The sequence below is a fragment of the Mixophyes fleayi genome, chromosome 1, assembly GCF_038048845.1.
Source record: "Mixophyes fleayi isolate aMixFle1 chromosome 1, aMixFle1.hap1, whole genome shotgun sequence".
Lineage (NCBI taxonomy): Eukaryota > Metazoa > Chordata > Amphibia > Anura > Limnodynastidae > Mixophyes > Mixophyes fleayi.
The window spans coordinates 307,771,475-307,786,878 of NC_134402.1; the positions used below are offsets into that span (position 1 = coordinate 307,771,475).

Below are 15,404 nucleotides of genomic sequence, written 5' to 3' on the forward strand. Positions count from 1 at the left end.
CAGTTTGGATGAAGGCAGTTGAATGTTGGAATATTGGCAGTGTGTCATGTGGTGGGAGTAGTGTAAGGCGCGTGGATGCAGTTGAAAGTTGGCATATTGGCAGTCTGTGATGTGATGGGAGTAGGGAAAGATATCTGGATGGACACAGTTTAGTGCTGGAATATTGGCAGTGTGTGATGTGGTTGGAGTAGGGTAAGCAGTTTGGATGGAGGCAGTTGAATGCTGGATTTAACATTAGTAAAGAAGAATGAACGGAGGAAGTAAAACAATTAAAAATGACTTGGGGATACTGCAGCTGTACTGTCTCATTTCAGATCTTTGGGGCATTAGCTCTTGGTTGCTGCTCCTGTTTGTCAAATCTTGACCTCTCTAAGAACTCTCTGTCACACCGGTGGGTGTCCTTTTCTTATATAAATGTTTAAATTGATAAAAGTATTAGCTTTGAGGTGGATTAAATGATTTATTACATGATATTTCATTATTTTAAAACATCCATATATTAAGAAAATGACTAAATTGGTATTAGAGGATGCCATGTGCAAGATGGTTCAGATGATTGTCTGGGGCTTTATTTGATTTGAGTGGAAATTTCCTCTGGAGAGGATTGTGGATCATAGTCTCTTATAGGGACAATGTTTGGTGCATTCCTCAGTTGGAGTACATTCAACACCACATTTGTTCTGTACATAATGTAGGGAATACTATGTGTTTAGTGGGTTTTAGTTTAGATGTGTCAGCATTTTTCTTACCACCAGGCGAACACCGGAGACACTGCCATCTGTGGAGAAATTTTTCGGCAGCTCTTTGTCACTATCCCACATATCACTGAGTGGAACCAAAGTGCCCCCAGAACTCTTGAGGTGAGAAAATTAGTTTCACAGTTGCCTAAAAAAAAATCATAAGGTCAAAATGTTTGGAAACTGAAATGAATTTTAAAATTTAAGAGAATAGTTGTTCTCCAAAGTAAAAAAAAACCAAAACAAGTAATAAAAATGTAGTGAGGTTTTAACTTTGAGGTATTTCCATGGTAAAGGCTGAAGGCAATGAGTCATCCTTGGACAGGTGCTTGAAGATAAGCAAGTAGGAGAGACAAGCATAGCATGCAGACAGTTGATTTTAATGAAAAGGAGATGGGTGACAACGATTGGTGTGCTCTTCTTAAAAAGGGGAGCTGAGTTTCAAAAGCACTGGAATATAAATATTGGTGGAGCTGGGGGGGGTGAAGGAAGCCAGCTTTTAAATTAAGGATGAGTTTGTTTTTACCTACCACGTATTTGCCTGGCGTGGAAGGTGAGGGGGCGCTACAAGCGCACTAGCCTAGGGCGACCTGAACCCTTAATCAGGCCCTGATAATGATATTGAACATGATGCAGAGTTATAAGCAAAAATATCAATGTTAGTGTCCATTCAAGGTAGAGTGAACTAACCTTTAGGAATCAGTACTGATTAGACCAAGTGCATGGAGCTGTATACTGGCTAATGTGCTGATAATAATCAAAATAATTAGTATTTAATAAGACAAAAGAACCACCACTTGTGATGACTTATATTTATTTCTATCACCCCCGTTTTCCTCACTTAGAGCATTGCTGCAGGGGCTTTGTTCCAATACTCACCTCCAGGATGTTCACCTTGACTTAAGCAGCTGTGAGGTAAGACGGGGCTAATCAGGGGAGGGCTGCCAAACTTTTTCCGGGGGTTGGGGGTGGCTCAGCAGCCTATTAGGAACATTTTAAAGGAAAATAAATGCAACTAACCCAGTGACCCATCCCAAGGTAGTCCACTATGGTACCGGCCTGGGGGGGCATATGCCCCCTTCCCACCAGCCCAGCCAGCCCCTGGGGCTATGTCAGTACAAGAAAAGTTCTGCATAGTGTAGTGCAGAGAAAGACAACCTGGGGATTTTTAAATTTTTGTTGAATGTAAAGTCCCTGTGTGGCCAGTGTTAGGCCCCCAACTGGTGGAGAGCAATAGGCTGCCTAAACAGGTATGGTTTCTGATGTCAGGGAAGGTATTTGTGAACACGCCAAATAACAAGAATGAGCTGACACAGATACACCTAAGGCAGTGATCTATAAGTCTTTCGTGTTGATTTCATGACATGTTATCTACATGTTGCTGGACCATGTGAGAGCTAACACATGAGTAATAGTTGCAGTTAGCGCAACTGACATCTTTATTGTCAATTATTCCGAGTCCAGCTTCTTTTACATTATCGTATTTCTCTCTCTTTCCAGCATGTGTGTACATGTGGCACTTACATATATACATATGGCACTTACATATATACATATGGCACTTACATATATACATATGGCACTTACATATATACATATGGCACTTATGAAGACTGTCTCATAAAGAACTGTGCATAAAAGCCAGACTCTACCTGTCCTTTCCAAGTACAATTTATTAAATGAAACCAATTGTCTGATTAGGTGCTAGGGGTTACATCGCCTTTTCTTCAGTTACATGTAGAACAGTTTTCATAATTATTATGTGTCTTCTAATGGACCACTGAACCTAAAATAAATAAATATATATATATATTAGCATCCAGGTGCTTAGCACTCATAAATAGCATGTGTACATTACCTTCCTCAGTACTTCACTTTTCTTTGTAGTACAATAAATAGATTCCAGGTGAGGCGGCACTCAAGGTTTTAAGACAAATTGTAGTTTGTGTCAAAAGGGTGTATTTAATCCATTCCAACGTTTCAGTATATTACTTTCCTCAGGGACACCATGATGTCTTTTTCATTCCTTTTATTAAGCCTACTTGTTTGTGTCTATTTGATATGAAAACTGTCTGTGCCACTCTGACTCTGCCACTCTCCCTGCCCTGCACTTCTTTTTTGCTCTCTATTTTGAAAATTAACCTCCACTTCTCTACTACCTCTCCAGCTGCGCTCTGCAGGTGCTCAGATATTACAGGAGCTTTTTCCTCCAATCAGCAGCATTGGTAGTCTGAATATATCCGATAATGGTGAGAACTTATGTTTTGATGTTTCTTTTACATCTATATTTTGTATACTATATAGTCTTTTCTCTTTTTTTTGGCACTGTCCCCTTTTCATTCTGCTTTCTTTCTGTTTCTCTTTTTCTATCAGGGTTGGATTCTCACTTGCTCACCCTTGTACCAGCTTTGGGCAGAAGCAGACACCTCAAACATCTTTCAATTGGCAGAAACTTCTCAGTTAAGTCACGGTGAGAATCTCTCTTGTTATAACTGAGAACAGGGATTTACTTTATTTGATCAAACCTCTAGTATTAAATTTAATACTAGACTTAATACTGATGCCACAGAAGGTCAAATTAGTTCTATATCCCAATACCTGCCAGGAACAATAAAGATCAGATCACATTTTTATTGTTCTCACAGAACTCAGGTTGGACATTTTTTTTATTCAAAATCGACTACATAGCATCATGAGTTTGATATAGTTGGTCAGATTTGCCTGCGCTGCAGCTATTTTGAGGTGTCCCTCAATCACGTCCTTGCTTCTGTGGAAGGCTCCCTGTATTACGTTCAGGAGGGTGAAATATTATGAAAACGATTAATTTGACTTGTGATTTTTTTTTTTATTCATTAAGGAGACACCCCCCCCCCCCCCCCCCCCCCCGTCAGGGAGAGCCCCCCTCTTTCTTTCTCTCTCTCTCTCCGCAGCCTCTACCTGGCGGAGGGGGGGCGGGTCTCGTTGATGATCCTTCTGCAGGTTCACCTACGGAAACCTTGTTTAATGTTAGTAATGTTAGACTTAAACCTTTTTTAGCTGTGATTCCAAGTGTCAGTGTGCCATTGTTCATCAAAGGAGTCAGCTCCCAATACAATGTATTGCATAACTGACAATGAGGCACAGACTCTGGGATCCCCAACACCATATTGTGTTTCGTTACTTCAACTCTGTAATAGAGACTCACTACATTGCTGTAAAAGAATGTTTATTTTGTGGGCCTTCTGCAAAGATGAAGCATAGATGCCACCATTTTGGTTCCCTGTCTAAGTTTAAGATTATTTATTCGAAATCGGTAACCTTTAATATCTCAGTACCTACCCACGTAGCAGAGGGTATCCAACAAGCGTTTCCCTTCCAATGGCACTCCCATCATATTAAGTACCTGGGTGTGGTAATCCCTAGCGACCTGTCACGGCTATTTGACCTTAATTTTGGTCCTCTAATAAAACGACGTCAAATGGATTTGAGAGAGTGGAGGGAAAAGGCCTTCTCATGGATAGGTCGGATTAACATAATTAAGATAAATATCCTTCCCCGCATCCTTTATCTTCTACAAACGCTCCCAATCCATATGCCCGACAGGTGGTTCGTTGACTTACAGAGACTATTGAGAAACTTTGTATGGGGGGGGACTCCGTTTTTAAACATGATGTTCTTTACCGCCGCAGACACGTGGGGGGTCTACAACTCCCACATTTTCCTTCATACCACAATGCAGTCATGTTGGGAAGGATTGTCCATTCCAAAATCCTTCCCAACATGACTGCATTGTGGTATGAAGGAAAATGTGGTGAGAAACAGTGGATTGACATTGAGGATGCAATTCTGCCCTCCCTGCCCCAGTTTGCTTAGAAAATTACCTTCCATCAAACACCCCACTATTGCTCCTACCATTTCAAGGTGGTCTAGACTCCGGTTACTCACTCACATTTCCTCACCTATATCCCCTTTTCTTCCAATTTTTCATAATCCATTGTTTCCGCCGGGCGAGCGAGTCGGTCCATTCAAGACATTGGTTAGAGCAGGTGTCACACGAGTTGGCCAGCTGATCAACTCCAGGGGTGTGTCTCCCTTTGCAGTAATTCAGGCAAGGGATTTGCTAAACTCTGAAATTTGGAGATTTCTCCAAATTAAGCATTTTCTGACCTCTGTTCCTCCCTGCAAAGACACAAGGGATCTTACGGCCTTTGAATCGATTTGTCAAGCCTCGGACTGCCCTCCTCATCTCCTCTCTTTTATATATTCACTTCTTATTGAAAATCTATATAACTCCTTACCCAGATTTACCAGAGATTGGGAATGATACCTGGGAAACCAAATCCAGACAGTAGATTGGCCAAGCATTTTCGAATCCACTCATGCATGCTCCACCAGTGTAGTAGTCGTAGAAACTCACTACAAAGTCTTGTCAAGATGGTATAGATGCCCGGCCCAATTTAGCAAGAATTTACCTGGGAGTTCCGAGCGTTTGTTGAATATGTCAGGAAGCTCCAGGCACCTACCCTTCATATATGGTGGAACAGTGCAGTGCTCTGACCTTTTTGGACACAGGTCATAGCTGTTTCTACAGATAGTTTGGGTGATGAGCTCCCTGATAATCCTGCCTTTTTGGTTGCTAAACAAAACTAACTCTCCGATTTCTAGCTTCAAAAAAATCTATTTTAAAATATCTAATTTCAGCCACCAAAGCAGTGATACTGACCCATTGGAAGTCCCACACACCCCTGTCCATCAGGGAGTGGCTCCAGAGAATAGAATTCTATAGATTAATGGATGAATTAATTTTCTCTGCAGCGGACAAGTTTGCAGATTACTATGCCACTTGGTGATTGTGGTTTGCATTTCAGGACACAAGGGAAACTAGCACAGTTGACGAGTTCAATCCCCATCTCCTCATTCGATACTGACCCATGCTAATCACAATCACAATGAGGTAGCTCCCCCCTCTCTTCCCCGATTCCCCTCTCTCTCTCTCTTTCTCTCTCTCTCCTTCTTGTCTACCTCTACGGCTGCTGTCCGAGCGGTGTGGTCTTATACTTTTTCTTTTTTTTCTTAATTTCTCTTCTCTTTGTTAAAAATTATATATCTGATATTTTTTGTAGAAAAACGCAACCACTCCAGTGGTTCGTTCATTTTAACTATGTTGATGCAATCTATTGTTAACTATATTGTACCATTTAATAAAGATGAACCATAGATGATGACTAGCCTCAAATTGGGTAAACAAAGCCCACAATGGTGACCAGCGGAGTACTGTTCAAGTGATGTGCCCTTCTGCTTCTACAAAGTCAGGTATCACACTTGCCCTGTGTGTATATCTTTTAAGATAAGGTGCCAAACATATGTATGCATAGAGGGAGGGTTGAGGACCACTCTGTAGCCCTGTTTATCTTTCCACAGATTTATGGTGTTGCAAGTCTTTTTGTGGGATAGAAATGTCTGTGTCCTGCCTCACAGCAAGGATCCCTCAAAAAATGCTTCCGCTCCACTCTCTTATCTCATGTCAATACTCTGTTCTCAAATTAAAATCTACTGCTCTACAGAAGTAGGTGCAAGGTAGTCCACACAGCATCACCAAAGAGGATCTTGCACTGTGCCTCAGACATTCTATATGACCCCCATTGTGTGAACATGTGAGCATTCCATAGGACGTTTAACAGCGAGGCTAAAGTACCAATCTGACTAATACAGAGTACAGGCAATTGCCTCCTCAACTAAGCGCATTCACTTTCAAGGTCCTTTGAAAGCAGGGAAACGTTTTGTGAATATTGCTTTGTGTTTAGACATAAATATAATAGTGAGCTATTATTGAAAGACAGAAGACTGTTATATGTTACAACCTCCCAAATTTCAGGGTCCTTGAGGAGATCCTGCAAAGAATTGTGAATGTTCTTCAAGATGAAGACTGTGTAAGTAACACTGAAATAAAATCAGCTGAAAAAATATATAAATTTGATGTGTTCTGTGAAAGGGCAGAGTGCCTCACTTTTCTTGTCTTAGTGCTTCAGATATGCTGCCATGACATTAAAAAAAGTCATGCTACCTTTGACTGTCTATGTACTTAGTATCAGGGCCATAACTAGGGCTGTCCGAGAGGGGCGACCACCCAGGGCGCAACCCTGGAGGGGGGCGCAGTATATGAATATTTTATGTTCATTTGGTTAAAATTGAGGTCTAGGGGGGCAGCAGATTTGCTTCTCGACCCAGACGCTAAAATTTTAAGTTACGGCTCTGCTTGGTATTGCTTGCACAGCAGGTTCCTATGTAACTAATTTATTACTCCACTTTTATAAGAGATTAATTTGTCATTGAAACAGGTTTTATCTAATTAGTTAAGGCTGCCATATATTACCCCCACACTCCACCAACACTGTTGTATTCATAGATGTGCAATATTGAAAGTTTCATTAAAAGTGATAAAGTAACTCTCAAAACAATACCACAATATTTTGTGCAATTAGGGCTAAATGAACAAAGCTCACTCTCACAGCGGCAGAGCTGGCTGTAGCGTGATTAATTACTTTACACCAATATTACAGAACGGAAGCTGAGTTTTTGGTTGTTTTTTTCCATTTCATTATAAACATGATGGTAATGTATGACTATGCCTCGTGAATAAGACCTCACATTGACTTCCTATGAGTAATATAATCGCTCATGAACATGGAACACTGTTTTATTCTTCTTGTTCTGCTGAAAGTAGAAGAAAAAAAAGTGTTCCATGGTCAAATAATCATTAATGAGAGTGCCGGAACAGATCCATGCATTTTCAGAGGCACATGTAAGTTTCTTGCAGAGCTAAACGCTGTTGTCCATGTTTCATCATTCTTTGATGTGAGGTCTGTGATCAGAATGGAAGTGACAGATGTAGCTCCAGATCAGGAGGTAGTCATATTTTTCCTGCCACTGTGCTTTCCCCTGTGCCTGGCAGTCTCCCAGGGTGAGAAGAAATATATACCACTGACATGAAGGCTACTTCTTAACATTGCAAACTCCTGCAGAGAAAGCAGTTCAGGCTGCATCATTCCCACATAATCAAGCTGCATCTACTCAGTACTCACACTGTGTTTTATGGCTGAGTTCAGGATACTGTGATGATGGGCAAAGTTGTCTTCATATGAAATGACAGCCTAGTAGTCTATATGTTAAACAAAAATGATCTATTGTAGACATAATTATATTTCATTTCTTCAACCAAAAATACAAGAAGAAGCAATTTCTTATTTTGTATACTGCTCAAATATCTACTATTTCTTTCTTGCCTCCCGTGCTTCCTCGCATTTATACTGCTAGAATATCTACTCATTCTCTCTCTTACCTCCCCTGCTTTTATACTGCTAAAATATCTACTCATTCTCTCTCTTACCTCCCCTGCTTTTATACTGCTAAAATATCTACTCATTCTCTCTCTTACCTCCCCTGCGTATATACTGCTAGAATATCTACTCATTCTCCCTCTTACCTCCCCTGCTTTTATACTGCTAGAATATCTACTCATTCTCCCTCTTACCTCCCCTGCTTTTATACTGCTAGAATATATACTCATTCTCTCTCTTACCTCCCGTGCTTCCTCGCTTTTATACTGCTAGAACATCTACTCAGTCTCTCTCTTACCTCCCCTGCTTTTATACAATCCGATTATAGCTGTCATGTTTCTAGCGCAGGTTAGAATGAAAGCTAACATTTGATTGGCAAGGTGTGAGTTACGTGATATTTTTGCATTAAGTTTTGCAACATTTCCATGAAATAAACGAAACAGAGCATAACACTGAGTGGTGAAAATGTTGTGCCAGTTATATAGTAATATACAGATATATGATAATATTTGTTTTCATTATCTAGTTACCCTCACATCAATCTCTTTTTTCCCTCTGTCTCATCTTCTTTCAGTGCCTCCAGTCTCTGTCTCTTGCAGACTCTCGCCTAAAGTCTCGTACTTGCATTGTTCTGAATGCTCTTGGGAGTAACACATCCCTTCAGGAGTTCGATATTAGTGGTAATGGGATGTCAGATATTGGAGCAAAGATGCTCGGCAAAACCTTACAAATAAATAGTACACTGCGGTGAGTTGGAAAATGTTCTTGCAATCAATGTTACCTAAGCTGTGCAAATTAAATTTGTAAAAAGTTAACCATTTTAAGAAGACGGGGGAGTGGTGTATTGATTAACTAGACAACGGAAAATATATAAGAACAGAATGAAAAAACAAAGGAAAATAATGATAGAACTATCTTCCCCTCCATTTGCCAGGAGAGAGGCTTGTATGCTAATCAACCCAGCTAGTATGGAACAAGAATCTTGTTTGGATAAGTTGTGGCTCTTAGGCTAGGTACACACTACAAAAATTTCTGCCAATGAGTTATTTTTAACGATTTTACCAATGAGTGAAAGTCCCCATCAGCATACTGATTCATGTAAATGTTTTACACGATCTACCTTCAGATCTGTGATTTACCTTCCTTATCTGTCATAACCATTGGCTGAAAAGATTGTGACTCTGTAAACTGTATGGAGATCTGCCTACACTTCAGAGTTTGCCCGACATCGTTCCATCATTGAATGAGATTTTTAGTCCGTTTAAAAATCAAATCAAAGGATACGATGTGCTTTGAAATGATAATTGTTGATCGTGGGAGCGTATACACTAATGCAATATCGGACATAACAGTCATTTATCGTATGATTGGCCCGATAATCGGATGATAAACCTGTAGTGTGTACCCAGCCTAAGTCTTTCTGTAGGTGGAATCTCCCATTGCACCAGACATTTGATAGCACTGACATGGAGCAGTGGTGCAGACAGTGGATAGATTGGGAGCTGGTCAGCGACTCACTAGCAAACTAGCCACATTTGTTGTCGAACTCTCAGCCACACAAACTGAAGGGGTTTATTTATGTATTTTATTTATGTATTTTTTTTTAGCAGTTACCTTCCAGAAAATGAAATCTTATTTTTTTGTGTACAAAATCATTATGGATCTCCCGCTATCTGTGCCATTTTGCCACACAAGTTTGTGTGTGAAACCCTAAAGAGTGGTGTAAATGCAGAATAACAAGTACATGGTACCACAAAGCAGGAAGACCTAGATCTAGTTCTGCAATATTCTGCTTTTGTTATTAATTCCCACTCTATGTGAACAACTACACTGTACTTTTTCTCTTGCTTTCTGTGCAATTATTAGTGGTTTTATTTTGTGTGCAATATAAGATATAAGCAGGAGCGTGTCTATATTGCAACAACATAATCTAGCATATTCATTTAAAAATGTGATTTTTTTCTTGCCTAAAATATTGGTTTTTACCAATTCCTTTCAGGTCTGTTCTTTGGGACAGGAATGCAGTGTCAGCTTCTGGGTTTATGGATGTAGCTCGGGCTCTTGAGAAGTGAGTTGAAAAGAATATTAGGTAACCCACATGTGACCTTAAAAGCTTAAATACAATCTAACAAAATATTTATAATATGTTCCCTCCATTGATAAAGTCCACCCAAAAATTTTTTTTTGCCCACAATGTAATGTCTCTCTACATATTGATATCTCACAGAAATAGAACCCTTCGTTTCATGTCGTTTCCTGTTGGTGACATCTGTCAAGCATACCAGAGACACCCTGAGAAGGCTGAAAGTGCCTGGAGGAAGGTATTAGACATTAGTCACAGTAATTGAACCTTATTTTAATATTATATATCACTTACATGTTTACATAAAAAATGGATAAAAGTTATTTTGGGCAGTAATTCTGCTTTTTTTGTACATAATGGACCTGATTCATTAAAGAACTTAAATTAAGAAGTTTCTTAATTGCTACATGAAAAAACAGTCAGTGTTTAACATGTGCAAAACAGAAAACTCATTTTCACTCCTTGCATTGTAACATGGTTTTGTCCAGGAGACTTAAATAAGAAACTTCTTAATTTAAGTTCCTTAATGAATCAGGCCCAATGTCACTTAATATGCCATACTCATCTACTGAGATAGCATATAAAATAATCTATAAGGATCACTAGAAGACAATGCTCAATGGCCAAATTATTAAAATGGAAGAATGCTTTATTGTTATTACCAAGCTATAGTGTAAGTAAAACATTTGTCAGACATAGCGCTACCCTGTATATCTATAAGCAAGTTGGACTTGAAGACCGTTTATTGGAAAAAGCTGCAGATTGTTATACTGAATAGTGACATTTTCCACCATGCAATAACGGCAAATCAGCAAATTCAAAAGGAGTGTTTGACATAAAGAAATGTACATTAGGAGCTGTTGCACCATGTTTATAGTATAGAGACGTACAAGCAGCATTAAAAGAGGCAGCTGAAGTGTAGTACATATGGGGAAGAAAAAGTGTATGATATTATATGGGTAATTTTTGCTATTTGCTGTGATTTGTATGCTGCCTATGCAAATGTTTTATATCGCTCTATTTAAACTGTTTTTATGCTTAATGCCTATTTATTTGTTACTTTTGTTTATAAATGATGCTATCATTATTTTCAAATAGGTTGTTTAAAATATAATGTAATAATAATGTCCTATTTTCCTTTCAGATACACAGCTGTCTCCTTCGAAACTCTCAGACTTTGACTGTCTCTGACCAAAGAGCATTGCGACTTCAACAGGGTGTCACAAGCAGTGCGGAACAGGTATTGTAGCTCTCATTTGTCCATCCCTTCTTCTCTGTTTACTCTCATACACAGTCTCTCTCTCTCTCACACTACTAGATGCTGCACACTCTGTCTGTGATGATACATGATCACATTAATGCTCTGCGGTCCTGTGACTTGGAAGCCGTACAAGAAGACATCTTGTGTGCAAGACAGCTTCTCAGAGATGCCAAGAACTGTCGAGCTGTGAGTGTCTCCCTTTCTGACAATTAGAAGTTACATGCACATCTATGAAACAAACTGGGTAATCTATGTATGCATCATAAGCAGACTAAGGGCTAAGCTACACTATCAATGCACAAAAAATAATTTGCATAAATAAAATTGGTGCAGTAATACGTAATTTAAACATTTTGTGCAAGGACATTTATCAGTACTGTAATTCAAAATCATTTTCTAAGGTCAACTCATGAAGAATATGAAACATGGTTTCATTACATTTGTTGGCATATTACATACTTGCCAACATTTGTATTTTGGGCTTCCGGGAGATGCCAGCTGGGACGTGGGCGTGCAGGGGGCGTGGTGCCGAAATTGCGTCATTTTGGCCCCGCCCCTGTGATGTAATGACGCAAAACGCGTCATTTTACAGCGGGTGAATTGCGGCGTTTGAACCGAATTCTGCCCACTTCACTAGGAAGCGGGCATATCAGGGAGATTGCCACACTCTCCTGGGGGTCCGGGAGACTCTCGCGAAATGCGGGAGTCTCCCGGACATTCCGGGAGAGTTGGCAAGTATGGCATATTAGTAAACATTTGCAGTGCCATATCATATTTGAAAATTGCACTGTTTGGACAAAGTTTTTTTTTCTGCCCTTATATGGATAGTGTCCATGTTCTTCAGAATAACAGCATACTGTTTCTTTCAGGAGACTCATATTTTAAGAGTTACTTATAAGCATATATAATTACATCCCTACAACACAAATAAATTTTAGGTACCATATTATCTGTGTACATACAGCTATAGGGTGAAACAAGTTCCTAATTAAAATAATGTAATTACATGACATAGTATTTATTATTATTATTATTATCGTAAACCTGTAAGGCACCACAGTGCTTCGCAGCATCGTATAGTAGGGAAAACAGGACATACATGGTAGACAAAATAAATGCAGACATGAAAACAAAGGGGCAGGGAGGACCCTGCTCATTAGAGAGCTTACATTCTAAGTGGAAGAGGGCACAGCTGAAACGAAAGGAGCGAGTGTGGTGAAAAGGGGAAACTTAGACAGCTGTGAGAGTGCATTAATGTGAATAGTATCATCAGGGATAACGTAAGCTTTAAAATAAAAGAGATGGTTTTTTAGAAGATCTAAATGTTTGAAGGCTGTAGGAAAGCCTGATTGGGCATGTTAGGGAATTCCATAAGTGGGGAGCAGCACGGGAGAAGTCTTGTAGGCGAGAGTGAGAGGTGGTTACCAGAGACAAGACCCCGGTCAGAGGTAGATTTAAGAGGGCATATTCTAAGACATATTTATATTTAACAATGATGGTAATGATAATTAGGGCAAATGTCACACATTCTTCCTGCCATTCAGCCAAATTCATATTTTAATCAGTAAAAAGTTTGAGTGGTTTTGTTAACGGCACAAAAATTTAATTTTTTTAAAATACACAAGTTTATACCACATGCATGGGGTGCAAATGCAATTTTATACTTTCTATTCTGTATGCGGAAATACTAGACGATGAGGAAGATGAGGAATGCAGCCTCTAGCTCCATCTGCATAAGAATAAAGGAGAGTGTGTACTCTGTGTCCATGAGACTGCAATCTTCACCCTGATTCCTCAGACAGATGATGGAGAGGCTGCCCAATTGGGGGACCTTTTCTCCATATTTGGGGGCATTGCCCGAAACTTTCTGTATTCTGGCATGATACTAAACATTTAATGTGTGTGTGTGTATATATATATATATATAGTGGCAAGAGCCCGCTACTGCAGAAGCACACGCGAACAACAACTTCCTTTTTATGGTGCTTTATTGTCAGGATGGTAAATGTTTGACACCGTATACTTGTACGGCAATCATGGAGACCCTAAACACTAGCTATACATAGTCCAGCTCTCTCTCAGGACCAGCCAGCTCACCCAGCATTGGTCTCAGTGCACAAATGATATAAACAAGCTTTTATACCTGATACTCCTCCCCCAGCCTTAGCTTGGACAGGTGACACACCCACCTTCCCTTTAAAAGGAAACGCCCATCACTGGCTCTGTAATTCAGACACACCCTGTCTGTTTGCTGAGAGGAAGGATTTCAAGTCATGTAAGTTAAACCAAACTTAAACTATTGCTTTTTATACATAGGTCTTTACATTCATTCTAGGTACATTACTGCACAAATGTTTTACTCTACTTCCCTGCTTTCTCTGCATATTGCCAGCTAAATGCCTCCTTTTGTTACATATCCCTCCCCCTAGCGTCTCCAAGTAGGGGGATGCGAACTTCGCGAGGAGCGCATATTTTCGTGACAATGCATCTGCATTTTTGTGTAGAATTCAGGGTCTATGTTCTACTGAGAACTTGAAAGGTTGCAGTGCCAAGAACCAGCGGGTTACCTTGGCATTTACCTCCCGGTTGTTCTGCATCCATCTCAATGGTGCAGGGTCTGTTATTAAGGTGAACTCTCGGCCTAGGAGATAATAGCGCAGAGCTTCTGTAGCCCATTTTATGGCGAGACATTCTTTCTCCACAGTGGCATATTTTTGTTCCCTGGGAATCAACTTACGACTTAGGTACAGGACAGGATTTTCTACTCCATTCTTCTCCTGTGACAGGACTGCACCTAAGCCAACACCAGAGGCATCAGTTTGGAGGAAGAAGAAAATCCGGTGCTTGTAGAACTGGGGAGAAACAAAGAGCTGACCTAAGATCAGACCAGGCAGTTTCTGCAGAGTCAGACCAGGTTAATCTATCTGGACAACTTTTTTTTAACATGTCCGTTAGTGGAGCAGCTCTAGTGGCGAAGTGGCTTACAAACCGCCTGTAGTAACCTACTAAGCCTAAAAAGGTTCTTAACTGTGACTTTATCTCTGGTCTTGCCCAATTTTTGACTGCCTCCACTTTGTCTAGCTGGGGTTTGACATGCCCTCGACCAACAACGTACCCCAAATATTTGGCTTCTCTCATGGCTATGGCACATTTCTCTGGGTTAGCTGTTAACCCTGCTGACCTTAATGAAGCTAAGACCGCCTCAACTTTGGCTAAATGTGATCCCCAGTCTGGGGTATAAATCACTATATCGTCCAGGTAAGCGGCTGCATAAGCTGTGTGAGGTCGTAGCAATTTATTCATGGCCCTTTGGAAGATGGCAGGTGCCCCATGCAATCCAAAGGGTAGGACTTTATATTGATAGAGACCATCAGGGGTGGAAAATGCAGTCTTTGGCTTGGCCGTGGGAGTCAGGGGAACTTGCCAATAACCCTTTGTTAGATCAAGGGTTGTCAAATAATTGCTACCAGCAAGATTTTCTACTAGTTGATCCACACGTGGCATTGGATAGGCATCAAACTGCGACATACTGTTTAGGCGCCTAAAGTCATTGCAGAACCTAATTGTCCCATTGGGTTTCGGGACAAGCACAATGGGACTATTCCATTCACTAGTGGACTCTTCAATTACATCTAACTGGAGCATCTTCTCGACCTCCTTCCTCACGTCCACCCGTCTGGCTTCTGGAATACAATAAGGCTTCTGCTTTACCGTAGTTTGCTTTCCTGGGTGGGAACCAGGACTAGGACCTTGTCCCCAGGCTTGAAAGATCGAACAACAGCACTTTAATCATAACTTTTTCTCTGTCGTTCCTGAGCCTCATTTACATGTTGCTGCACAATGGGCCCTATCTTTCCTAGACTCTCATACATTTGTGACACACATTGTACTAGATTTGGCTCCCTGGGACCTTGCTGCTCCCACCCTTCTTTTAACATATCCAAGATACCCCTGGGCTGTCTCCCAAACAATAACTCAAAGGGACTAAACCCTGTTGAAGCTTGAGG

At 40.4% G+C, this 15,404-nt stretch overlaps 1 protein-coding gene across 3 annotated transcripts in view; it reads left to right on the forward strand.

Moving 5' to 3' along the window:
- The window catches only part of CARMIL3 (capping protein regulator and myosin 1 linker 3), a 51,289-nt gene that overhangs the window by 18,506 nt on the left and 17,379 nt on the right, over window positions 1–15,404 (forward strand). For all 3 annotated transcript variants that reach the window (XR_012692602.1, XM_075211302.1, XM_075211305.1), the window contains exons 15-25: window positions 315–391; window positions 756–860; window positions 1,583–1,652; window positions 2,905–2,986; window positions 3,111–3,207; window positions 6,592–6,646; window positions 8,628–8,800; window positions 10,053–10,121; window positions 10,281–10,374; window positions 11,281–11,376; window positions 11,455–11,583. Coding sequence is in view for 2 of the 3 variants with exons in the window: in XM_075211302.1 (XP_075067403.1) it covers window positions 315–391; window positions 756–860; window positions 1,583–1,652; window positions 2,905–2,986; window positions 3,111–3,207; window positions 6,592–6,646; window positions 8,628–8,800; window positions 10,053–10,121; window positions 10,281–10,374; window positions 11,281–11,376; window positions 11,455–11,583 (1,047 nt within the window). In the remaining variant the exon portion in view is untranslated. The remainder of the gene's footprint in view (window positions 1–314; window positions 392–755; window positions 861–1,582; window positions 1,653–2,904; window positions 2,987–3,110; window positions 3,208–6,591; window positions 6,647–8,627; window positions 8,801–10,052; window positions 10,122–10,280; window positions 10,375–11,280; window positions 11,377–11,454; window positions 11,584–15,404) is intronic.